The 27,841-nt window shown below is 39.4% G+C and overlaps 2 protein-coding genes across 4 annotated transcripts in view; both read right to left on the bottom strand.

Annotated features, from left to right (window-relative positions):
- Positions 1–8,183, bottom strand: part of myo7ba (myosin VIIBa) — a 32,303-nt gene extending 24,120 nt beyond the window's left edge. For both annotated transcript variants that reach the window (XM_077198786.1, XM_077198787.1), the window contains exons 1-5: positions 8,056–8,183; positions 7,807–7,848; positions 7,097–7,198; positions 6,857–7,003; positions 6,221–6,405 (exon numbers count right to left, since the gene is read on the bottom strand). In XM_077198786.1, coding sequence (XP_077054901.1) covers positions 6,221–6,405; positions 6,857–7,003; positions 7,097–7,198; positions 7,807–7,824 — 452 coding nt within the window. In that variant the 5' untranslated portion in view covers positions 7,825–7,848; positions 8,056–8,183. The remainder of the gene's footprint in view (positions 1–6,220; positions 6,406–6,856; positions 7,004–7,096; positions 7,199–7,806; positions 7,849–8,055) is intronic.
- Positions 8,184–12,222: 4,039 nt separating this feature from the next.
- The window catches only part of sap130a (Sin3A-associated protein a), a 32,136-nt gene continuing 16,517 nt past the window's right edge, over positions 12,223–27,841 (bottom strand). For both annotated transcript variants that reach the window (XM_077198789.1, XM_077198788.1), the window contains 6 exons: positions 17,838–18,193; positions 16,568–16,810; positions 15,193–15,318; positions 14,938–15,041; positions 14,689–14,802; positions 12,223–13,345 (listed from right to left, as the gene is read on the bottom strand). In XM_077198789.1, coding sequence (XP_077054904.1) covers positions 13,187–13,345; positions 14,689–14,802; positions 14,938–15,041; positions 15,193–15,318; positions 16,568–16,810; positions 17,838–18,193 — 1,102 coding nt within the window. In that variant the 3' untranslated portion in view covers positions 12,223–13,186. The remainder of the gene's footprint in view (positions 13,346–14,688; positions 14,803–14,937; positions 15,042–15,192; positions 15,319–16,567; positions 16,811–17,837; positions 18,194–27,841) is intronic.

Here is a 27,841-nt window from a genome sequence, read left to right on the forward strand (position 1 = left end):
ACATGAGAAATTATTGGAGCGACCCGCTCGACTTCAAACACGGTCTCACGGGACTCGAGGTTAAGGACATGGCGGCGCACGGTATGGGCGAACCTCCCACCGTCGAACCTTCCATCGCCAGGCACCTTAACCCCGCTCAGGGCGGGCTGCTCGCTCCCCCCAAGCCGGTCTTGCCCAACAAGATGGACCGTTTTGCTGCCTCCGTTCACCAGGCAGCTTATAAGTCCTCGGCCGTGGCTGTCAGGGCCCTTAACGTTTCTTCGCTCCTCTCCGCCTACCAGGCGGAGATCCTTGAAGAGTTAGGGCAACAATTGGAAAAGGGAAATCCTTCTGAAACCCTGTGGAAGGAGATCCTAACGGTGAACGACCTCGTCCTCCGTAACGCTCGGCAGGCCGTCCAAGCTTGCGGGCGCTCCATGGCGCTTTCCGTGGTCGGAGAGCGCGCGCTCTGGCTGAACCTGTCGGGACTCCCTGACAGTGAGAAACGGCGCATCGCGGGCGCGCCGGTGGAGCCCGGCCGGGCTCTCTTCGGCCCCGCCGTCGCACTGATGCAACAACGGTGTGACGATAAGAAAAAGGAGGATGAGGCCTTCAAACTTTGCCTTCCTAGGAAGTCAGTCCCACGCCAGGCGCCCCCTGTGCGTTTGCCTAACCCACCGGCCACGGGACGACAGTTTCATCAGGGCAGAGAAAAGCCCCGCAACAAACCACCCCCTCGGCAACATAACCCAGCACCTACACACAAGCACTGGGGTAAGCCCGCTCCCGCCGCGGCCGCGGCCGGGAGACCTGCGAATTCCAACCCCACCGACTCGAAACGCAAGCGGCCTGCCTGATGTTCAGCCGATGGGGGCTTCGAGTCCATGTTCACGGGCCGCAAGCCCTTCGGACTCCCCTCCTCTTCTAGGACCCCCGTCCAAAAAACCCAGGGGGTCCCGCGGATGGGTCAGCTCTCCGTGTGTAAACGAGACTGCCCAGCTCGTGTGTTCGAGAGATGTGTGTTTTCCCCCCACGTTCAGGGGGCCCTTTGTAAGGGAAAGTTTAAGCTCAGTGACACCACACTGCCCACACTCTGTTCCCCTCACTCTCTCAATAAAGGCTTCGGCCCCAGTGTTTGCCCAACACAAAACACACAAAACACAAAAAAATACGAATCAAATGAATTCGTTTCGGCGGGAAAACCTCTCTCCGCAGAGAGAATTCATCTCACTGCAGAGAGAGGAAATCCCTCCGAACCCCTGCATGTCGCCTCTAGTGTACCCACTAGATGGCGCCATTGCATCACAAATAAACCTGTCGGTCTCACACAGCTCCGCTCTGGCCCGAGCGGGAGCTCTCGCGAGTCACGAAGCGGCTTGGCGAACCGTTTCAGCTCCCGAGTGGGTGATGCGTACAGTAATGCAGGGTTACAGATTGCAATTCGCAGTAAAACCCCCGCATTTCAACGGCATTCTCTTTTCTCACACGGAAGAGAACGCCTCTCACATTCTGAAAGAGGAAATTTCATCTCTCTTAAACAAGGGAGCGATTCAGGTGGTACCTCCCAATCTGATGAACCAGGGTTTTTATTCCCGTTATTTTCTGGTCCCGAAAAAAGGCGGCTCTCTCCGCCCTATCTTGGACCTTCGAGTGTTGAACAAACATTTGAGGAAATACAATTTCAGAATGCTGACACAAGGCGCACTCGCCCGTGCCATAAAACAGAACGACTGGTTCACATCAGTCGATCTGAAAGATGCTTTCTTTCACATAAGCATCTATCCTCCGCACAGGAAGTTTCTTCGTTTCGCCTACCAGGGCATATGTTACGAATTCACAGTTCTTCCGTTTGGACTCAGTTTGAGTCCCCGGTCTTTCTGTCTGTGCGCGGAGGCGGGCTTAGCACCTCTGAGAATATCAGGTCTGAGAATCCTGACTTATATAGACGATTGGCTCATCATAGCCGAATCAAAGGAGAAGGTGTTGCAGGACACCGACCGTGTGCTCGCGCACATCACATCGCTCGGGTTTCAAGTGAATGTGAGCAAGAGCAATTTCACGCCCAGTCAGAATGTCATTTTCTTGGGCTTGGAGTTGAATTCGGTCTCCATGCGAGCGCGCCTCTCTCAAGAGCGCGTTCGCTCTCTGATGAACTGTCTGACGCAGTTCAGAGAAGGGGCGAAAGTGCAATATCGCACATGTCTCAGGCTACAGGGTCTCATGGCTTCATCCACCCAAGTTGTGCCATTGGGACTTCTGAGGATGAGGGCGTTCATGAAATGGGTCTTGTCACTACATTTCAGCCCGATTCGCGACCTTTGCCGCTCGGTAACAGTGACACGCGCCTGCTCGGCGACCTTGCGCCACTGGGAGAGCGAGAACTTTTACGCACGGGGAACCCCTCTGGGGGCGGTTACGATGCGGAAAGTTGTGACGACAGATGCGTCCTTGACAGGCTGGGGTGCCACCCAGGAGGGCAGAACGGTGAACGGTCTGTGGCCAAACAGACTACGTTCAGCGCACATAAACTATTTAGAGCTTTTAACCATTTGGAAAGCTCTGAATCATTTTCTGCCTCGCCTGCAGGGACATCACGTTCTAGTACGGTGCGACAATACCACGGCTGTGGCTTATATCAACCGTCAGGGCGGCATGCGCTCGTCGAAACTCCACGCTCTAGCTTACAAGCTTTTGGTGTGGAGCAGACGGGTTTTCCTGTCGTTACGCGCAACTCACGTTCCGGGCATTCTGAACAGAGGTGCGGATCTGCTATCAAGGGGAAACCCAATCTACGGAGATTGGCGTCTTCACCCTCAGATAGTGGAAATGCTATGGATGAGATTCGGACGGGCGAGCGTAGATCTATTCGCCTCGCGCGAAAACTACCATTGTCCTATGTTCTTCTCTCTAAGGGACATGGACGCGCCCCTCGGGGTAGACGCACTGGCCCACCCATGGCCCAGAGTGCTCCTGTATGCTTTTCCTCCCCTGTGCCTGATAATTCCCTCATTGGCCAGGGTGAGAGAGCAGGGCCTGTCTCTCATTCTGATAGCACCCAGGTGGCCCAAGGCACCATGGCTGGCGGAGATAATTCCTCTGTTATACGCCGAGCCGTGGCGCCTTCCCGTTCGCACGGATCTATTGTCCCAAGCCAACGGGGAGATTTACCACCCCCACCCGGACAGGGTGGCTCTCTGGGCCTGGCCCGTGAGAGGACGAACCTGAACGCACTTGGGCTTTCGCCGCGTGTGGTCGCCACTATTCAGAATGCCAGGGCCGTCTCTACACGGTCCTTATATGGCTGTAAGTGGCACGTGTTCGAAGGGTGGTGCGATGGGCGCGGTCTCACATCTTATCAGTGCTCAGTTCCTGATATTTTGTGTTTCCTTCAGGACCTCATGGAAAAAGGGAGGTCTTTTTCCACCATTAAGGTCTATTTGGCTGCGATTTCAGCCTGTCATGTGGGTTTTGAGGGCTCTACTGTCGGGCAGCACCCTCTAATCCGCAGATTCATGAAGGGTGCACGCCGCTCGTTGCCAGTCATCAGGAGAACTGTTCCGGAATGGGACCTCTCCATGGTGCTGGAAGCACTGTCTCAACATCCTTTTGAGCCCCTGGGGAGTATTTCCCTTAAGCTGCTGTCCTTCAAGACAGCTTTGCTCTTGGCCTTGGCATCTGCCAAACGTGTCAGTGAGCTACATGCACTCTCGGTTCACCCCTCGTGCACTAAGTTCTCCCTCAGTGGAGATAAGGTTTCCCTTAAGCCTAACCCGGCCTTCATGCCGAAGTGCTTCCCTGCGTTCACTTCGGAGGTGTTGGAGCTGTCCGCTTTTCACCCTCCACCTTTTACCTCTCTGGAGGATCAGAGGCTGAATGCTCTGTGTCCAGTCCGTGCTTTACAGGCTTATATGACCAGGACCAGCGCTTTCCGGAAGAGCGACCAGCTCTTTGTTTCATGGGCCCCTCCGCACAGAGGGAGTCCCATATCGAAGCAACGCCTCTCACATTGGGTTGTGGGCGCTATAACTATGGCTTATGAAGCAAAGGGAGTGCAGCCCCCAAGGGGCATCAGAGCTCATTCCACAAGGGGCTTAGCCGCCTCTTGGGCTTTGTTTAGGGGAGTGTCACTGCAGGACATCTGCTCCGCTGCCAGTTGGGCTTCTCCTCATACCTTTGTGCGTTACTACCGGCTGGATGTCACCAGAACCTCGGTAGCACATTCGGTTTTAGGGGTTGGGTCTTCTTAGCTCTTCCCTGTACCCTGTTGAAACCAATAAGAGTGAATGGCCCGGCTGGTCATGTTCATTCTTGCCACCAAACATTTACTTCCCGTTATGGGTTTAGTTTATGTGCCTTGGTGGGTTGGGGGTACTTTCATGTATGTGTCTCATGCATGCTTCATGTCCTGCGTGTCCACAGCAGTCGGTGTGGCGTCACCTTTGCAGGTTCATGATTAATGGACGTGTCAGGCACCGCCTCCCCGGGGTGACCGTCTTTCTCTGGCTTTCAGAACCTCACTGTGAGTGTATTGGGCAATCGGGGAGCTGTCCATGTCTCTCCCATAGGTGGATCTCGAACACGAGATGATGAAAGAGAACAATAGGTTACTATCGTAACCCCGGTTCTCTGAAACATCGAGTGGAGAGATCCACCAGCTTTGCCCCGCTTGCTGCACGAGAAGCGAATATACTTACTGAGGAATAGCAGCGCGCCCAGATGTTATATGCCCTTAGGTGAGGGGGTGTGGCCTCACCTGGCATTGGCTGCGCGCTTCTGTCTGTCTAGCCAGACTTGGTGCAATTGGATGCTTCTGCAGAGGTCAGGTACGGATGCCCTTCCCATAGGTGGATCTCTCCACTCGATGTTTCAGAGAACCGGGGTTACGATAGTAACCTATTGTTTTTTCTGGGTGTTTGCACAGCTGGCACATAAAACCTGCCATTTACAGTATAATTTTGCAATGAATTTTAATAGCTTACTCTAAAATGAATACTGTGTCATAATTTACTCGTTCTTATTTAGTTTCAAACCCTTCAAGAGGTACACCTTTTAAGAATATCCAGGACACTTTTTTCAATATAATGAAATTATTGGGGACTGGGGCAGTCAAGCTCAAAAATGCAATATAAAGCACCTTAAAAGTGTCATAAAATTGGTTCAAATGTAAATAAGAGGGAGAAATTTAGGTCATTATTCACTGATAATTCTCACCTCTACAGATGCTTTGATATGGACTACAAAAGAATATAGCACACAAGTCATATGGACAACTTTTACGGAGAGTCTATTTACACCAAGAGCAAATACCTTGTTGGCAGAGGATATTTACACTAAAGGCCCAGGTATACTTCATTTTCCGCATTCCGCTTCGTTGCACAGTTGAGTGCGTAAGCCTTTCAAAGTATATTGCTTTGGCTGTAAGTGCGGAAAATATAGTGGACTTTATTTTCAAGCGCTCAAGTCACTCGCACAAAATTGGACACGTGGACAGTACGCGCAGACGTCCACGGACCCTCCTAATGACGAAAATTGTGGACCACCGCAGAATGAAAGAAATCCCGCTGGTAACTTGACCCAAGTTCAAATCTGCATGTTTTTTTTTTTCCAAACTCAATCTTTTTCCATTTCCCATTGCATATCAGCTTGGATAGACATTCATTTTAAAGAAAAGTTATAAAAATACTCAAAAAAGTGTAAATAAAGTGGCAAAGGAGTTTTTAATAGTCGGGATAAACTGTTTAACGGATAGGGTCAGGGGTAAGCGAAGGGGGCGACTTTAGGGTTAGGGACAAGTAATGTCCCAATAAAGCAGCAACCATTTATGATTTTAATAAATATAATAATACACGCTGAATATGTTGTTATTATTGCTTTCTATTTTAGAATATACTACAAATACACTGAGGTGCAATTAGTATTTGTCTTTTTTTAAGTATAAATAGCATCTAACAAGTGTTTACATTAAGTGCAAAGAAAATACTACTATCTATCACTATTTGCACGTAACCCACTTTTATTATATTATATTAATGCTTTTTCTGTCATTTTTAGAGATACTTTTTTTATATGGAAAAGAGTAGCCAGAATATCCTTAAAAAAAACATTTGTACCACAGATGAAAGAAGATCAGATGGGTTTGTAACAACATTCGTAAATAGAGACAGATTTTTCTGTAAAACCAAAAAGTTTTAAACTGTACTACAAAATGTCAGTTTCACCCAAGTATGAATGCCTGAATGACCTAATAATGCAGCACTGGTCTTTGCGGTTCCGGCGCATGTTGAAGAAGCAGCTGTCTGCGATGGCGAAGACGTGCGGGGGGAGATCACCCAAACGCCGGTCTGCGTACTGCTCCACCTGCTCCGGAGTGTAGATTGGCAGCAGCTGGTAAGGGTTCACTGCCACCAGAATTGACCCTGTGTATGTCTGTCAAATCAAACAAACAAAAAGATTTTTTTTTTATTTTTTTAAGATTATAAAAGGTCCATGTGATGAAAGTCTATGAAAGTTTTGGCAGTTGGAAGAATAATACACATGATCAACAGTATGTAATTGCTTAGTGCTCTGAACTGTATTGGTAGGTCAGATTTACTATATAATGGGTATGTCAATGTTGTATAACAATATGATCCACTCATCAAACCTGGAACTATGGAAACAATCTTGTTATTAAACAGGAAGGGCAAAGAACAGCAGGTGAATAAACTGAAGTTGGTAAATTAAGTGAATAATTAAATCCCTATTCTGGCTATTTTGGGTTGATGGATCTTGAAATTGAAAGCAATTTAATTAATATATTTATGTTAATAATTTATTAATAAAAAAAACCCCAAACATTTAATACATGATTTATCTGATGTGGTGTTTAAGAACTCACATAGATGGATCCTTCTTTGTAGCGCACTAGAAGGTTCCGTAACAGTCCAGCCTCATTTAGGTCACCCAACCGTATCATATCATCCACACCTTTCACCGATGTGGGATGCATGGGCTTCAGAGAGTTATCCTTCTTAATCTTGTGCTCCTGGAAATCATGCCAAAGAAGACATCAGCTACACTTCTAGAGAGTCAAGAGCAGCTGTTCACCATCAGCAGAAAGACTGGCTGCAGATCTTACCTTTCCCTCATCGTCGATGAGCTGAAGTTGCCCAGAGCCCGAGAGTCTGACTTCAGCTCCGATTTGCACCCCATCACTGCAGTCCACCCACACATAATCTCCCTAAAGTGGTCGATCAACATTTTTAAAAATTAAAATTACTCCATTCCAGGATTTGTACATGGAACATGATAATAAATTTAAAGCACCTTGGAGTAGCAGGTATATATACATATATGTATGCTATGCATATGCTACTCCAATGTGCTATATATAAATATAATAATACATATACACACATATATTATATAAACACAAACTTTTACTTTAGAATCGATAAATCGTGATAATCGATTTGACAGCACTAATATATATATATATATATATATATATATATATACACATATTAATTAGTGCTGTCAAATCGATTATCACGATTTATAGATATGTACAGTACACAGTAAAATATTTTATAAAACTATTAAATTAAGGGTAGAATCAAATTACATAAACCTGTGGCATATTATTCCAAATAGAGTTTAACAGAGATGATTTTTTTTTTTGCTTTTAATGTAAAAATAAAATAAAAAATCCTCTGTGACTGACTTTGTAGGCCAAGAAGTATATCTACAGAACAAAATTGTGTTTATTAATTTGTATTAACACATACAATTAACATAGAATAGAAAGAAGGCTTGGAAAAGTCTCAGCAAATACATTCAACAATTTACCTTCCTTAAAACCACCATGACCGAGTCCTTCTGTCCCCCAGCCTGAATATTAAAGCAAACAGAAAGTTATAATCACTTATTTCCAGGTTAAATTAATAAGAGGGGCTCATGAAGAAAGACAAAATGGCGTCTAAAATACACGTACACATTCCCTGAATCATATAATAGTCTTATCCATCTATAACAAAACAAAACCATAAACACTTTTAAAACATTAACCATAACAAATCCAATGCGAGCTACTTTTACCTGTGGATATTTTTTGAGGTCTCCTGATCGAGAAGTATTTTCTGTTCCTCTTCTTTGAAGTCAGAATAGATCCCCAGTGTCAGTGTTTCGAAAGAAATGTCCTCAGGTGCCTGCTGGGAGACAACAGGGGTTTATGATACTTTGACTTTGCTCCCTGACTAACGCATCCATAATGATAGATACAAGGAAGCTCTGCCCTCCATAATCTTGAAAAATGACAAAAAAGTAATTAGTAGATTATAAATACCACAAAACACATGAGAGCAATAATAAGAAAACAAAGCTTCAAGTTAAAGGGTCTTGTACAATGAAAGCTTATCAAAACTCAACAGAAAGACAATGTGAACGTGCCCACCAGTGATGTAAATATCAATCTACAGAATGCTAAACAAAATGAAGATATAAAAAAAGAAAGTAAATAAAATGTCATTCATCCGTAACTTTTTACATAATGCTTTTTCTGTAAGAGTGAAGTGCTGGACCTTTGGACCCATGTGACGGCATATGCAGAGCTGAGCTCTTATCATAAGAGGGCAATCAAGTTGTAAATAGCATAGTGTCATAGTTACTTAGGGTGGAGCCATTCTGAAAAGTCATATTTCTATCGAGCAATACTTAACTCCATTACAAGAATTGAATGTGATTGTTCATGTGGTGTGTTTTCGGGAAACAGGCAGTTTTTAGAACAGGTCCTCTGGTCCCACGTCTTTATGAACTAACATTTAAATGAATCATTTGAAACAACACACTTATTGAATATATGTTTTTACATCGTAGCCTACTTATATTTTTAAATAATACCTGCGTGTAAATAAAGCAGTTACACCTTACCCCACCCTTAAACCTAACCATACCACTAAACCTGTCCATAATCTGTATCTCATCTCAATAGCAGCAGGTGTTTTGCAATACGAACACAATAACTATATTGTACCTAACATGCTTTTATTTTCATGCAAGTACATAGTAGCTAAAAACAGCTAATATAAAGTGTGACCGGTTCGCTCAACAGAGTTAACACTCTGGTGCTCTTCGGTCATTTTTGACTGAGAATTTTACGGAATGGTACGAAACTTGTTAAAGGTTTTTGCACTTGCTATGTAACACACACAAAAATCATGGACATGATTCGAAATGGTTAATGGTCCTGAAAAAATATAGTCACACTTGTAGGCCTACTCCTCGCGGTCAATTGGAACCGCTCTGGAAATGATTGGGAGATTAATTTCATCTAGTGGAAACTTTTGGTACTGCACCCAAACAAAATCTTACTGAAAGATCAACTTGTTCAGAATTATGGCTTTGATTTTCTTCGAGTTTTTGAAAATATACATTTCATATAAAACTTGAAAATACTTTTGTAACAATAAAGGTAAAATTCTGTAACTTTTTTTGTTTACTTTTTTCACTTCAGCAATCATTTGCAACGTGTCGTCTTTGAAAAGAGATTCAAGATTAAAGACTAAAGGATTCAAGATTTATGACATTTTAATTGGGAAATTTCATTTTCAGGTCTATACTCAAAAAGGGAATAAATGGATTATAACTACAGCATAAATATAATTTAGTACCACAAAATCCCCTAAAAATACAAAATATTAAATAAAAAACATTATCGAACTAAAATACAGTACATTCATTTAATTGAAATATATATATAAAAAAATTGATCGCCACATGAAAAGCACTAGAGGGCTAAGAGAATAAAGCATGTAAATCCTTATATAGGTAATAAAATGACTATCCTTGTATAAAATGTAAATAAAAACAAAACAAAAGAGAAACATTTTGACCATAAACTGGGAAGAATCAAGATAAGATAAAACTGTTGGACTATCAAAATGCAGGAACGCCTACTTTAATAATAATAAAAAATATGTATATATATACAGGTCCTTCTCAAAAAATTAGCATATTGTGATTAAGTTCATTATTTTCCATAATGTAATGATAAAAATTAAACTTTCATATATTTTAGATTCATTGCACACCAACTGAAATATTTCAGGTCTTTTATTGTTTTAATACTGGTGATTTTGGCATACAGCTCATGAAAACCCAAAATTCCTGTCTCAAAAAATTAGCATATCATGAAAAGGGTCTCTAAACGAGCTATTAACCTAATCATCTGAATCAACTAATTAACTCTAAACACCTGCAAAAGATTCCTGAGGCTTTTAAAAACTCCCAGCCTGTTTCATTACTCAAAACCGCAATCATGGGTAAGACTGGCGACCTGACTGCTGTCCAGAAGGCCATCATTGACACCCTCAAGCAAGAGGGTAAGACACAGAAAGAAATTTCTGAACAAATAGGCTGTTCCCAGAGTGCTGTATCAAGGCACCTCAGTGGGAAGTCTGTGGGAAGGAAAAAGTGTGGCAAAAAACGCTGCACAACGAGAAGAGGTGAACGGACCCTGAGGAAGATTGTGGAGAAGGACCGATTCCAGACCTTGGGGGACCTGCGGAAGCAGTGGACTGAGTCTGGAGTAGAAACATCAAGAGCCACCGTGCACAGGCGTGTGCAGGAAATGGGCTACAGGTGCCGCATTCCCCAGGTCAAGCCACTTTTGAACCAGAAACAGCGGCAGAAGCGCCTGCTCAGTGGTCCAAAGTACTTTTTTCGGATGAAAGCGAATCTTGCATGTCATTCGGAAATCAAGGTGCCAGAGTCTGGAGGAAGACTGGGGAGAAGGAAATGCCAAAATGCCTGAAGTCCAGTGTCAAGTACCCACAGTCAGTGATGGTCTGGGGTGCCATGTCAGCTGCTGGTGTTAGTGCACTGTGTTTTATCAAGGGCAGGGTCAATGCAGCTAGCTATCAGGAGATTTTGGAGCACTTCATGCTTCCATCTGCTGAAAAGTTTTATGAAGATGAAGATTTAATTTTTCAGCACGACCTGGCACCTGCTCACAGTGCCAAAACCACTGGTAAATGGTTTACTGACCATGGTATTACTGTGCTCAATTCGCTTGCCAACTCTCCTGACCTGAACCCCATAGAGAATCTGTGGGATATTGTGAAGAGAAAGTTGAGAGACGCAAGAGCCAACACTCTGGATGAGCTTAAGGCCGCTATCGAAGCATCCTGGGCCTCCATAACACCTCAGCAGTGCCACAGGCTGATTGCCTCCATGCCACGCCACATTGAAGCAGTCATTTCTGCAAAAGGATTCCCGACCAAGTATTGACTATTGAGTGCATAACTGAACATAATTATTTGAAGGTTGACTTTTTTGTATTAAAAACACTTATTTTATTGGTCGGATGAAATATGCTATTTTTTGAGATAGGAATTTGGGGTTTTCATGAGCTGTATGCCAAAATCATCAGTATTAAAACAATAAAAGACCTGAAATATTTCAGTTGGTGTGCAATGAATCTAAAATATATGAAAGTTTAATTTTTATCATTACATTATGGAAAATAATGAACTTTATCACAATATGCTAATTTTTTGAGAAGGACCTATGTGTGTGTATATATATATATATAAACACACACACACACATATACATAAATATGTATATATATATATATATATATATATATATATATATATATATATATATATATATATAAGTAGGCATTCCCACATTGCGAGAGTATATATAGGTATTTATATTCAGATTTCACATAAAGGTAATTTCCTTTTATTTGCTACACATTAAATGAATCTGTCATTTTGTTAAGCTCTTGAGCCGTACTTTTAGACGCACAAATCTCATGTGCTTTTTTGGAAAACTAATGTTAGCATTACCATTCTCTAACAAAGCTAAAAAGTAAAAAAAAGTAGCTAGCTAACAGTTGTCTGCAGATATATGTCTGTAATATCCCTGTATTTGCTTAGTGTAATTCATAAACTCTTGCTAATTTCGAATGATGAAAATGGTTCACATTTTACGACCTTCTACACACTATTAGAAACATGTATTTGAACATTGTGGAAACTGTTCTAGTTTGCGGAGTACAGTAGAAACAACAGGCCAATTTTCCTGCTGATCTGATCTTTCATTGGTTGCGCTGAAGAAAAATAAAAAAGATCCCTAATAATGCAGACTACAGCGCATGTGATTATATTCAAAATATAACAGTCTCATGCACATTTTCACTTAAAATGTTAGTTCTTGTGTGGTGCATTCAGTACCAAATGTACTTGTTAAACAAGATGCTTTGTAAATGTATCCAGTTTTACTGCAGTAGCACATAACAGAGTACACACAGAAAAATTAAAGAATGAAAAAAAATAATATTATTAAAACGCAGAACAACATTCACTTACAGTCTGAAAAACATCACAAAAAAGACTCTGTGAAAACCACATCACTTCCACTAACAACAATATTCTTACACTGAAACAAAACAATCCACATTCTTATAATATAAATTCACATAATTATACTGATTCTTTCAAGTACACATTTCACTGCTTTGTACTATCATCAGTCACTATAGCGCTTGAATGTTTGCAGTGATGAAAAACAAATTAGAAAGGTATCATTATCTGGTTAGTACAAGACTAACCGCATTTTCATTGTGAGCTTAATTTGTTGACTAATCTGAGAGTGTTTAACACACACACACACACACACACACACACACACACACACACACACACACACACACACACACACACACACACACACACACACACACACACACACACACACACACTACAAGGCACCAAACATGGAAAGTTCACACACTATTGCGAGTGCGTGTATATGTGCAGTTTGGTGTGAATCAAACTAAATACAGGAGTTACATCTAGCAAACCTGATCTTCTGATCACTAGCGCAAAAGCTTAGCCTCTACAACAACAACAACAAAAAAATAGTACAACATAATATTTCTTTTAAAATGAAAGGAAATGTCTTTAGGGGAAAAACAAAAAGCATTGGTTGACCAGGCTGCCTTATACCCAATGGACAGTCTGACGGTCCACAGTAAGCAGCAGTTCCTGTAAAAACAGTTTGATGGTTTACAAACGTCTCTCTTTCTCTCTTTGAGACTGTAAAAGAAAGTAGATGATTGTACACAGCATCCTGATAAACCATGACATATCCAGCTTTTGAAGAGCATTCTTGAGTTCAACTATGCTGAAGGAGGAAGATTAAGAGCGTGGAGTGGCTTCTATGCCCGCTCCTTGCGCTTTAACTTGGAGCTCTTCTTGGGAGTTCCGTTCTTGTTGAGCAGCTTGAGGACTCTGTCCTTATGATCCAATACTTTCATCATGGTGTCGCGAGCTTCAGTCACCTGATCCATCACAAGCTTGCAGCGCTGCATGTTACCCTGGACAGAGTCAGGTCAAAAGGTCATGAATGTATTTACAATATGGTGTGCTACGGTTTGGGGTCACTTTTCACATGTATTGGTATCTGAATTTTCATCAGCCATTACTCCAGTCTTCAGTGTCACATCACATGATCCTTCAGAAATAATTCTAATATGCGGATGTATTATCAATGTTGAAAACAGTTGTGCTGCTTAATATTTTTATAACCTGGTATAATTTTTACAGGATTCTTTGATAAATAAGAAGTTAAAAAAGGAAGAAAAAAAAACAGCATTTATTTACAATAGAAAAAATATATAGAAACAATATACACAAACGTTCAAAAGTTTGGGGTCAGTAATTTTTTTTTTTTAAAGAAATTAGTACTTTCATTCAGCAAGGTTGTATTAAATTGATAAAAAGTCATAGTAAAATTTTATTTTGTTAGAAAATATTTATATTTTGAATAAATGCTTTTCTTTTTAACTTTTTATTCATGAATGAATCCTGAATTTCGATTCCGATTCGATTCAATATTGATTATTTGGGATATCAGGTAGGCTACAATACATGGCAAATTCTCAAGGAAAACAAAATCTCTTAACTAATGCTGTAAACTATGGGAGTCAGTTGTAGCCTATAGGCTTCATTGGTCTACTATAATATTGAAGATAAAAATTAACTGATTTGTATACAAACACTTAAATTACACTTTTATTTATTTTTATAATAATAAAATTATATGAAAAATAAACATTTAAATGGTGGCTGTCATACAAACTTGCCAGATTTATTCAAACATGCATTATATATTGAAGAACATTAAAAATTATATTGAATATGTTATATGGATTTGGTGCATACATTTAGCAAAATGCTCCTCTCTAGAATTAATTTTTCTAGCTGACTAACGAGTTCATGGTCACTGGATATGTTTTTTCTGAGGTAAATATTACGTTACATGACATTGTTTGTTCATATATATATACACACACACACACACATATACATACATATATACACACACATATATATACACATATATACACACACGCGCGCACACACACACATACATATACACATTCTAGGGATGTTAATTCAAATGCTGAAATTATGACAATGAAAAGACAATCAATAAAGACAATTAAAAGACATTACATTATTGTGCCAGACAAATATATAGACCCTTATGTTCTGTTGCATTTTGTTTTCAGGTTAAAAATGATAAGACCGTACAAGAGGAAGTGTACATTTTAGGTGCTTTATCATTAGTCACCATCTCTTTTAAGGTGGTTTTTGGTTAGTCAAGTTAGTGCCCATTCAATGCAGTTTTCATGGTGAGGAACGTGGAGACACTAACCTGTATCAGCTCATTAATGCGGTGTAATTCATCATCAGCTCCCGCTCTCTTCTTTGGGATGAGCCCTTCCTGCAGGGTGGTCAGCCGGCTGTACACGTCATGCTCCAAGTTAGACTGTCATCAAACAAGAAAAGAATTCATTAAAAAGTTACATTAACTGCCTCAACAACAGGCTGTTAGAATAATATTTTTCATGTATAACACAAGTAGACTACTGGCGGAAGTAAAACCATCAGCTGCAGAACCCACCAGTTGTAGCAGCTGTGCGGCACACAGGTGCACTTTCCAGCCCTGAGCACGACATGCTACTCCTCTCTGATTGGCCATGTCCTGAAGGCTTCCTTTCTTCTCCTCTGCGGAGAGAGTAGCAAGATGACTTCTCACATTACATGACCTGATGCAATACTATAAACATTATCACAAGGAAACAACAAAACAACTGTACAACAAAATAAATCAAAGACCAAACTGAGAAAGCAGACAGAATGTTTGAAAGATACCTACCTTTGACTTTGATGTCACTGTACCTCTGGAAGTGGTGATAGGCAGCCTTCCACGGGTTACGGTAATGCCGTAGAAGAGTGAGGGGAGGTCTGGGTCGGACTGGCACATAGCGAACACCGTCCTCATCTACATTAATCAACGTTACAATTGAACAAGTGTACACTCAATTTGGGGAGCATTACACATTTACACTACTAAAGAAAAAGGGAAATAAATAAAGCAACAAAGAGAGACCAAAAACACTATCAGGTGATCTTAGCAAAAACACTAAAATACTGTTTCTCAGTTTCACACACAAATAAGTTTTATATTCTCAGTTTCAAAGAATCACACAGTATCCTAACCTGACGCGATGTGATAAGATTCATGACACCAGACACGACATGACTACAAGACATGACAATATCAAAAATGGAGCCAATCAGAAGAGTGGAGTCTCTCTGCAAGCGCACTGCACTCGCAGCGTAATGGATTAGTAAATAATTAAATTCATAAACATTTTAACATTTTTAGTAAAAATACATTCTAACTAATGTATACATTCTAAAAGTATTTTTCGTAGAATAGACTTGTTCGTTCATACCGAGTTCACAGTTTGAACGTTTCCTTTCATGCATTTTCAAGATCTGAGGTGAATTATCCATCGTCGCTTTCAGTGCGGCTATTTAACATTTAAGCAGTAACACTTTACAATAAGGTTTCATTAGTTAACACCAGGTGCAATCAATTTTACACCAACAATTTGACTATTGTTTTTAAAAGACAGTATAGATCAAATTGTGACATAACATTTATGACATTTATAGTGCTAAAGTAGGTAGATCAGAAATAAATATTACGTTCGCATCGCCAGATTTATTTAAAATAATTCTTTATTTAAAGTAAAATTCTCATTGCCCATTCAAAAAATCTTTTTTTGAGTGTGTTCTTTATATTGTTTCCACATCAGTTTGGCGATTCTGAGAAAAAAAATTCTCTTTACACCTTATTTAATATTAGGTGCAATTAAATCACAATTAATTTCAGAAATGGGTGTGAATAATTAGTTATTTTTTTAATCAATCAGAAAGCCATTGTTTTTTATTTAGTAGAAGGATTAACTGTAGTTTTATCATTTGGATGTTTCTGAATTTATGAACCAACATTTTATATATATATATATAAAAAAAATGTATTCCAAGTGACTGTTGCATGGTGCAGACCGAATCTGTCAATTATTTTTTATGAGTTTAAGGTCACATCTTGACCTTTCCAAAAGGGCAGATGCACCACAGGAATCAGCTTCAGTTGCTAATGCACCATTGCACCACCTAGATATTGTGTAGGTTTGTGTATACAAGGATGTGTGTATGTTTATATATAAATATAAGCTCACCAACATATTCTCTAGGTGGAGACTCATGCCTTTCAGGCCTGTTTCCTGGAGGTCGGCTGCTGGCTCTCTCTTCGTCTGTGCTGTTGGTCTCCATCATCTCCGTCTCCTCAGTGGAGATCACATGCTGCTGTTTGCGGGGTTTCTTCCTCGGGGAGGCCCCAGGCAGGAGGTCTCCAGGTTGAGAAGATAAGGCCTGGGAGGAGAGGGATGGAGCCGGACCCATCGAAGAAGGAACTAAGGGCACTGTTACCAAGAAAATGTATAAATACATTTTATACATTTTATCTTTAAAATTTAATTGGACTAGCATGTTATTAGAAGCCATTGTAAAACAGTCGATGTGACCAAACATCACTTGAATTGGATGTAGAATTGTTTGTAGTGATTGTAAAATGACTGTTTAGGAATAGGCAGGTCTTGACAGTGCAAGCATTTCACTCGCATTTGCGAATGAAAAAAGATCCGTGCAAACTGTAACGAATTTAGGAGTACATGTGCGAATAAAACGTAGGTCTCCACGGCTCCTTAAAGTCTTATATTTTGTTTTTAATTTAAGGTCTTAAAAGTGTTAAATTGTTTAACAAAAGTTTTATATCCAGACTCCGGCTATGACAGGCTATTATTTTAATTAAATATGTGAGTGCTGCACTTTTCAAAGTCAAAACGCAGTGATGTTGCACGTTCTATAGGATCACGGTGTAAAAGCAGTTTGCCATCAGTGAATACAGTGCATTTATGACAATGGACTGCTTATGATCTACAGTTGATAAATTATGACTTCATGATGTTTGTATTGCAATATGTTTTAGAACCTTGTAAGAGTGCATATTTTATCTTCCAAGTTTTTGGAAGTAGTAAAGATTTTTCAAAATAAGAGTCCTAGTGTTTTTCAACCTTGTATATCATTAAAAGTCCCACAATATGCAGAACATATTTTTTTCCTGTTATTATTGGCATTTCAGTAAAAAAATTAATTGTCTCTAAGATTTATTTCAATGTTTAGAACATGCATAATTCCAAAATGATTAAATAAATACAGTTTGAAGCAGAATTTTTAAAAGCCAGCGTACTTTTTTATTCAAAGAATTCAAATACTTTTCTTGTAAATGCTGCCTTGTATCCCTTGTGGTTAACAAAGTTATTTGATACTTTTTCACTTAAGTTCTTTATGCGCTCCTAAATTTTTCAAATTAGGAGCATGTCCTCCTTGGGGAAAAAAGCAAGCATCAAGCCCTGATAGGTGGACTCTTATTTTGACAAGCACACCTACCTGCTTGTGAAGTGTCCATTGGCTCCATTTCCTGTTTTACTTTAACCTCCGGAAGAGTGGAGCTCAGGGCAGCAGTGCTGCTGGCCGCTGGCTGGGTGGGAGAAGCCACTGCATTGGCCATGGAGGCAGACACTGGGGGAGTGACAGCCATGGCTGCGGGCAGGACTGAGAGAACGGCAGTGGGCTGAGAAGGTGGCGTCGGAGCTGGTGGAGCCAGAAGGGTGGGAATGGCCTGTGAATGATGTTGAGCAGGAGTGCACAGCTTCTGCTGCTCACCTCCATGACTTGGAAGAGCCTCCACAGTTGCCATGACTGGGGGCGCCATAGCAACATGAACATCAGATTTGTGCTTCACTCTAATTACAGAAAGATTAAAAGAACATTAGACATTAAGATCTGATTGCATAAAACTAGTTTTTGACAATGAGATCACATGCATGCAAAAACTTAACAGGGTTCCCACATTTTCCAACCTAATTTTTCAGCAGGAATTATATATATATTTTAATCACACCCAATTTCTTATAATTTCCAGCAGAAATAGCGACATATCTTTTCCTCTCTCTATGCATTGCATTTTGAGATGTGGCCATTGCACTAAAAATAGAGGCAGATACATTTAAGAGTTCAGGGGTGAAAAGAGAACTGAAACATACAAGTGAAAAAAAGTACTTTCCAAAAAATGTACAAGTAAAACAGTAAAAGTCTACTTGAGGAAGAGTAACGATTACCTTATTTAAAATTCACATTACTTATCAGTGATAAAATGTATCTACTTCCAAAACAACAGGTAGAGACTATTACAGAGATGAAAAGATAAAAAGTTATTTTCAGTACACTGTTGACCATTTTAAATTATAATGTATGAAAAATATAGATTCAAAATCATGTCTTAACAGAGTGAGCTATTGTTACACATAAAATATAAATGTTCAGAACAGTGCAAAGAATACAAAAACATTTAGAAACTCATATGAGAGTTCAGTATCATACCAAAAACGGGCTAAAAAAGAAAGATAGATTTCTCTCCAAAATAGCACCGGTTTTAGCATTTTGTGATAAAGAAATGAGAATCCCTAATATTATCAAACAGTTAACCTCACTTAATGCACTGAAATAGGCAAAGATAGTGAGTTAACACTTTACAAGGCTAACAATGCACAAATCCCAGCAGCCCAATTATATCAGTGATAACCAGGGGTTAACTGGGATTTCGGGGAAATCTAAAATCCACTAAAGTAATGCTTTATTAAAGAATACATATTTATTTTTTTACTTACATTTTTAATTGTCATTAGAAAATCGCTTGAAATAAGATATTGGTATCTAAAAATATTAATTGACCTGTATAATTAAAATATTTTCTTTCAGATGAATCTCTCTAACTGATATGTTATGTCTCTTTAATATGATTTGGCTGTTATTATGCATGCATGTCATTATTCGACTTAAATGCGCAATTACATAATTCCATAGAATATTTTTATAATTTCATATTAAATCACAAATACAGTGTTAGTGCTTTCAGATGTATTTTATATTGAATAAAAATCAGATAACAGCAGTGCCGAGTTTACGTTCTTGCCCCAGAAAGTGGTGTAATTTGTAATGCTTAATTTATTCATCCGAATGAGTTACATATACATAAATGCACATTGTTCTAAAAGGGGGAATTTTACCTCTACCTTTTACACAGATACATTTACTCCAATTGTTATGCTGATAATATAACTTGTAATGAAAAAGTGGCATTAAATATAGAAGTATTTTACCACAAAAAAAAAAACACCACCACAAATGCACATCTCTTTGCAGAGCTCTTTGTTGAACTTGATTTGACTTGAAATTTCAGGCCCTGTAGTTGTACAGGTCATCTTTTAAGCAGAAATCCCAAAAAAAAATTCTTAACATGTTTCCTCAAATTAAAGGTAGAATTAAATGCTGATATATTGACTGAATTGCTGCTTGAAGGATGCGCTTCCAGAGCAACCGTGGTGTGATGAACAGCAGTTGGCGCCATCTACTGCTGTGGTTAAAGGTTTCTATTCACGATTTGATTTGACAGGAGTAACAAGTCCTCCCCAGCCCTACTCTCTCCCCAGCCAATCATGTTGAAGGATAAAATTAAAACAAGCATGTAACGACCACAAACGGAGGGAAAATAGCGGAGTAAACATACAGTTACATCACTTAAAATGTACTCAAGTAAAAGTACACAATTTTTAAACAACTTAAAGCAAAAAAAAGAATGGAGCAAAAAAAACACAAACATCACTGGCAAAAAAAGCTCATTTTGGGTGTTCGACAAAGGAAATAATAAAAAACAGGAAAAAGTCTGAAGAAGAGCCTGCGTGCTCGAAACGTCACCTGTGTGAGATTTTTGGAGCCTAGGTGAGCCTTTTTTTCAAGCACAATTTCTGATGAAAAAAACAACTATTTAATTACAGTAACATGAGCATTTGTAATTCGTTATTTCACTCTCCTGGGCAGGTTTAAGCAGACTGAATAACTGGAGCACATCACCAGAGAGAAGTTTTTTAACAAAAGATCCAGTTTATGACATTTTGATTAAATTTTCTTTTTGACCTCGTACTTATATGACCTATTTTTTATACAGTATATTTAAGTTTACTTAAAGTGAACATCTGTTCATTAAGCCTCCTGGTTACGCCACCTAGATGTATATTACTTTAAGTTTTTCAACCTTTTTTGTACTTTTTGTAACATTTTTCTGGATGTATATTATGCAATTTAATTCTACTTATTTAATTTTTTCTCTCTATTTTTGTGTGTATATACACTGCCCGGCCAAAAAAAAGTTGCTGTTTTGATTTAAATAGGCAAACGCTTAAAAGTCTATGATTGGATCATTGTTGTAGTAATTATTATGTTAACAGTTCTTCTAACCCTAATTAATGGAGTGTGTAGCTTATCATTTCTTAAATAACCATGTAGGAAGACACAATGTGGCCAAGATTCATCAGGCTCAAATTGTAAAGCGTTTGACTATTTAAATCCAAACAGCGATTTTTTTTTTGGGCCAGGCAGTGTAGTATATATGCATGCAAGTACCTAGTGCTTCTGGAAACCATACCAAATTACTTGTTTGTGCACTGTTGGTGAACAGAGTATTGTAGGGTATGGACCAATCAGACACACACTAATTATTCATTACATACAAAGGTTAATGAAACTCCAAAACTAACAGCCCAAATGAACGAACACAAGGGCAGAAACAGTGTCATGTTACAGGGCTGATAAGGAGATTTTACGATCTCCGAGGAATGTGGCCACATGCACAAGAGAGAGACAATGGGGAAGACAGAAACCCTCTTTAAAAAAGATTTTGCTGCATTAATCATAGACTAACTGATCTATAAATGAACATGCATAAAACTGTGAAAGAAACAGTGTATATGGTATATGGTTTACTGTCTCGTGTACTATTATGTATATATTATGGTATGTACCTTGGTATACAACCAACTAACGATCAATGTAACCTCACCTGTATCATGCCTCCTACCTAATTAATCCTCATTTAATGACTCACACTTTGATGTACATCACCTTCTTCTAGAATGCAGTGTGGATGTGTTATATCTATCTGAGCATTAATGAAGGTATAACCACGCTTGGGACAAAGACTCGTAAATTAACTAGAGCAACCTTCCCACTCGGACATTTCACCTTGCTTATTGGAACCAGTCAACCCTTAGGGGTTGGATCTTTCTCAGGCTTTATTAGAGACAGTCCACATGTGACCTCGCTCTCTTAGTTCTTTCATCCAGCCGCAACACTGTTTCTGGTGATACTGGGGAACCCCCTCCCCCTCCATGGGGGCCCCAGGGCCCTGCAGGCCTCGATCCAACCAGATATGAGGAGAGAGGAGACTCTCTCACAAAGAACCAAGGACAATCTCAGGAGTTTTGGAACAAAGACTCCAACCAACAACGCCTCCAAACAGCCACTCTTCCGACTTCCTCACTTCTGGGTGCTCGGCGTGGCCTCAACAGGGCCCCAGGCCTTGACCAAACCAGCCATGTGTTCCTGGAGAAAGAGAATTCTCAACCAACTTCCACTTGACACTGCCGGAACCATGAACGACTTCAATTTTCAACAACTTCAAGAATTGTTTCCACTACAAATGCAAGTATTCAATTCAATGAAATGTGAAAATGAAATTCTGATGGTTCTTCTCATAGTCCCTCTTCCGGTTTTCCAATTTCATCCTATCACTAACCTATTTCTGTATTTATGTATATATGTTTTTTTAGTTTATTTATGTTTATGATTTAGTTAATAAAACTTATGCACTTTATGTATTTGGTTCTCATTTGCTTGCAATACGAAGTCCCTTTACGGTTTTTGATCTTGCTACATGCTCAAAACACTGTAAATGCTAAGAAATAATTATTCTTCTGTGGCCAGGGAAGATACCCTTTTCTTAGAATAAATTAATAATCAAAAGAGTTCGTTGGACGAACTGATTAATTGATTGTAATATTAATTTAGCCATGTCAAGTTAATCCAATTAACTGACCCAAATATTCATAATTAATCATAAGTTATTATTGATTATTCATATTTCATAAGGTTGATCCTTCTGATCGATTGCTGATCCTGATCGATTGCTCCTGTCTGCCTAGCTGCCTGCTGTGTTTTGTTTGCTTCGAGGCTGTAAGCTCCGTCTAAGCCTCGTATTAGCTTTGTATTTCTTTCTGTTTTGAACCATCATTTACTACCATTTCTAGTTGTTTATACAACTAAATACAGCTTAGACAACATCCCAGATTAACCTGACATCGCTAGCTTCCATTATTGTTAGCACAACACGCTAGTAACTCGCTAGCCTGTTAACGCGCCACCCGTGCAGTTATTTATTTATTTTTCTCTCGCGCGCACGCGCCTCTGAGTTCATAAAAAGCACAGGTGAGTAAGAATCAGTCAACAAACACGGTGAGTAATGTCTTGTCCTGTTATTGTCACCTGCACTTCATGTTACATGTTTAGCATAGCCTTCCCCGTCAGCAATATAGTGTTTATATGTGATAAATGCAAGGAGACAGTCAGGCTGACGGAGAAGATTTCAGAATTAGAAACACGCATCCAAACTTTAATTGAGGATAGTAAGTGTGCTAGAGCTTTAGATACTATTTTGGATGCGCCTAGCATAGTGAACTCTTTACATGATTCGGTTCCGGCTGAATTATTGCCTGTGCAGCAAGGCAAATGGTTGACGGTGAGGGATCGCTCTATTCGCGGATCAAAAAACCACTCTTCCGTTCCGATTACCATAACAAATCGATTTGCCCCGCTCAGTGAAACACCCACTGAGAATTCTGTTGATTGTGCCCTGGTAATTGGTGATTCGATCACACGGAACGTGAAAATAGGGACACCAGCCAACATAGTCACATGTTTGCCGGGAGCCAGAGCGCCTGACATCAAAGCAAATTTAAAAGTGCTGGCTAATGCTAATCGTAAATTCTCTAAGATTGTTATTCACGTCGGCACTAATGATATTCGACTCCGCCAGTCGGAGATCACCAAAATTTATATTAAAGAGGCGTTTGAACTCGCAAGTACGATGTCAGGCACTGTAATTTGCTCTGGCCCCCATCCTGTTCGAAGGAGTGATGAGATAGTTAGCAGATTGTCATCACATCAGATGTTTTTGGGGCAAACCTGACCTGTTGAAAAGAGATGGTATTCATCCCTCCTGGGATGGTGCTGCTCTACTCTCTAGTAATTTGGCTCATAGTCTTAGAGACAAAACACGACAATCTGGGGCTCAGGTCAGGAAGCAGACAGACTGGCTAAACCGACCGTCTGCTAGCGGCCTTGCGTCACCAAGGTCAGATAAATCCCATCACATAGAGGCTCTTTCACCTAGATATCATCATATAGAGACTGTGTCTGTTCCCCGAATTTGGAAATCCGAAAAACTTCCAAACCGATCTAAGGTTAAAAATGTAATTGATATTCAACAAATAAAAAATAGATATAATATAGATGAACAAACAATAAAGCTTGGGTTGCTGAATATTCGATCCCTTACTTCAAAAGCGCTCATAGTTAATGATATGATTTCAGATTATAACCTAGATGTGCTGTGTATGACAGAAACCTGGCTAAAACCAAACGATTACATTACTTTAAATGAGTCTACCCCCCATGGTTACTGTTATAAACATGAACCTCGCCTGAAAGGCAAAGGGGGAGGTGTTGCTGACCTTCTATCAGAATTAGTATTGACTGCATATAAAGTCCTAATTGTTGGTGATTTTAATATACATGTAGATAATGAAAAAGATGCAATGGGATTGGCATTTAAAGACATTCTTAACTCTATTGGAGTTAGACAACACGTGTCAGGACCTACTCATTGTCGTAATCATACTCTAGATCTAATATTATCACATGGAATAGATGTTGATGCTGTTGAAATTCTGCAGCAGAGCGACGACATCTCAGATCATTATCTAGTCTCATGTAAATTACATTTAGCCAAGGCAGCAAAGCCAACTCCGTGTTACAAGTATGTTAGACCTATCACTTCTGCCACTAAAGATTGCTTTATCAATAATCTTCCTAATCAGTTTCATCATCTCAGCATCCCAGATAGCTTAGAAGAACTCGATATTGCAACAGAAACTTTTAACTCTCTCCTTTTCAGCACTTTATACACAGTTGCTCCGTTGTGCTTAAAGAAGATTAAAGAAAATAGTCCAACACCATGGTACAACGAGCACACCCGGGCCCTTAAGAGAGCAGCCAGAAAAATGGAGCGCAACTGGAAGAAAACTAAACTAGAGGTATTTCGGATTTCATGGAAGGAGAGCTCGATTGCTTACAGAGAGGCTTTAAAAGCTGCTAGATCTGCTTATTTTTCAACCCTATTAGAAGAAAATAAACATAATCCTAGGTATTTATTTGAAAAAGTGGCTACACTAACGAAAAAGAAAGCTTCAAGCCCAGAAGTTTCCAAGAAACACAGCAGTAATGACTTTATGAACTTCTTCACTTATAAGATTGATAATATTAGGGACAAAATTATAACTATGCAACCGTCTACTACAGCATGCAATCAGGGAGTGCATTATAGCAGGGGTCTCCAACCTTTTTTCATTTGAAAGCTACTTTTAAAAAAATATAGTGGCCGAGAGCTACTCATGTAGGCTAATAAAATACTTAAATCTCTTAAATAATGTCTCATAACTCTCATATTAACAACTATCTAAACTGTTTTAGACCTAAAAGAGTTTTTGTAGGCCTATATATGTCAGAGAAAAGAACAGAATCAGAGATTAATTTTTTTAAAGAAAATTGTACTTTGCATATTATACTATAAAAACACATAATTATAGTTGATTTTATAGTGCATCTTAACTAGAGATGAAATTGCCTGAAAATTTCATTTCATGATTATAGTGACCAAAATAATCAGTTATCACAGAATCCTGTTCAAAAAGTACTAATACTAAACAATAAATTCCATTCACCAAGGTTTATGTCGAAAACCAGCAAATAACAAATATAATTAGAATTCATTTGCACTTTTTGTTTACATAAACAAATAACAACTTTAAAAATAATGGTCAGATTTTAAAGGAGTGTCTTGCGACATGTTATCTACTAACATGTAGCCTGCAAGTTCAAATAAAGTTTTGACAAAAAAAGATTTATAAAAAGATCGCATATTTCAGCCTTTATATTATTTTTATAAAAAGAATGAGTCAAAAAAGATAAATTACTGACGTTCACAATGCACATTAGCTTGTCTTTCATTATTAATAGTAAAATTTGGTCCGATTTTCCCGTGGCGTCTGTCATTGCTATGCAACCATGCACTGCGCTCTCCACAATGACAAAGAAGTTTTAGTAGCTGATGGATTTTTCATCTTGCTGCGCATGGAAAAAATGAGTGCGTCGCTTCAATTATGAGCTTCCTACATTTGAAATAACGAACTTGAGCGCGCAAAAGATGCGATATGTGAACGCCCCCTTGGTGAGCTACCTCCAATCAGGCCACGAGCTACTGGTAGCTCGCGAGCGACGTGTTGGAGACCCCTGCCATAGACCATTGGCAACCGCAATGCGTGCTCCACAGATGAGGCATACAGCTTTATCTTTAACATTAGTGAAGAGGAATTCTGTCTCCCACTCCTCGTTAAAATAATAAGTCTTCTTTTTTGCATGACCTGCATCGTCAGCCATAATTAATCTTTTTTTTTTTTTTTATAGTTCAATTTATCTTATGTATAAATTTATCGGTCTGCCCGCGACCGCCTCAACTCACTGAAGTTACATTACGTTTTTTTTTTAAACGTGCTCGACGAGCAGATTCTAAATATTTTTAATTATTTTATTATTTTATTATGTTTTAATGGTATATGAAATGTTACCATTAGTTATTTTCTCATTTTATGCCATCATCATAAATAATAATAAAAACAAACTAAATGAAAGACAATTCAGGCTATTTTTAGAACGTGCTCGGCGGGCGACTCAGAGACTCCATGCGGGCTACCAGGTGCCCGCGGGCACCATGTTGGAGACCACTGCATTATAGTCTCCCTGAGGTAAAATTTGATTCATTCATTGCCATAGCAGAGGAAGAATTTTGCAAACTCGTTAATTCATCTAAATCGACAACATGTATGTTAGACCCTATACCGACTAAACTATTGAAAGAGATGCTTCCAGAAGTCATAGATCCTCTTCTTAACATCATTAATTCGTCTTTGTCTCTAGGATACGTACCAAAAACCTCTAAGCTGGCTATGATTAAACCACTTGTTAAAAAAACGCAACTTGATCCTACAGAATTAGTCAATTACAGGCCGTTCTCAAATCTACCTTTTCTATCAAAGATATTAGAAAAAGCTGTATCCTCACAACTGTGTTCCTTTCTTGAAGGAAATTATATCTGCGAGGATTTCCAGTCAGGATTTAGACCGCACCATAGCACTGAGACAGCTCTCATTAGAGTCACAAATGATTTGCTCTTATCATCCGATCGTGGTTGTATCTCTCTATTAGTGTTACTTGATCTTAGTGCTGCATTTGACACCATTGACCACAACATTCTCTTAAATAGACTAAAAAACTATGTTGGCATTAGTGGAATTGCATTAGCATGGTTTAAATCATATTTATCTGACCGCTATCAGTTTGTAGCAGTAAATGAAGAGATGTCTTATCGATCACAAGTTCAGTATGGCGTACCACAAGGCTCAGTTCTCGGACCGCTGCTTTTCACTCTGTACATGCTACCTTTAGGAGATATCATTAGGAAACATGGAATTAGCTTTCACTGTTATGCTGATGATACTCAGCTCTATATTTCTTCCAAACCTAACGAAACTCACCAATTCACAAAATTATCGGAATGCATAGTTGATATAAAAAATTGGATGACTAGTAATTTCCTACTACTAAATTCTGAAAAAACTGAGATTCTAAAAATTGGACAAAAAACTTCCACACGTAATAACCTAGAATACTGTTTAACACTTGATGGCTGCTCTGTTAAATCTTCGTCGTCAGTTAGGAACCTGGGTGTGGTCTTTGATACCAATCTTTCATTTGAAAGTCACGTGTCTAGTGTCTGTAAACCCGCATTTTTCCATCTTAAAAATATATCTAAATTACATCATATGCTCTCATTGACAAATGCGGAACAACTAGTTAATGCGTTCATGACATCAAGGCTAGATTATTGTAATGCTCTACTGGGTGGTTGCCCTGCACGCTTAATAAACAAACTACAGCTAGTTCAAAACGCAGCCACTAGAGTTCTTACCAGAACCAGGAAGTACGACCATATTAGCCCGGTTCTGTCAACACTGCATTGGCTCCCTATTAAACATCATATACATTTTAAAATATTGCTGATTACTTACAAAGCACTAAATGGTTTAGCTCCCCAGTACTTGAGCGAGCTCTTAACGCATTATAGTCCTTCACGTCTATTGCGATCTCAAAGTTCTGGCCAGTTG

Source organism: Siphateles boraxobius, unplaced genomic scaffold (assembly GCF_051911475.1).
Source record: "Siphateles boraxobius isolate OS27281-9 unplaced genomic scaffold, OSU_SipBor_1 41, whole genome shotgun sequence".
NCBI classification, from domain to species: domain Eukaryota; kingdom Metazoa; phylum Chordata; class Actinopteri; order Cypriniformes; family Leuciscidae; genus Siphateles; species Siphateles boraxobius.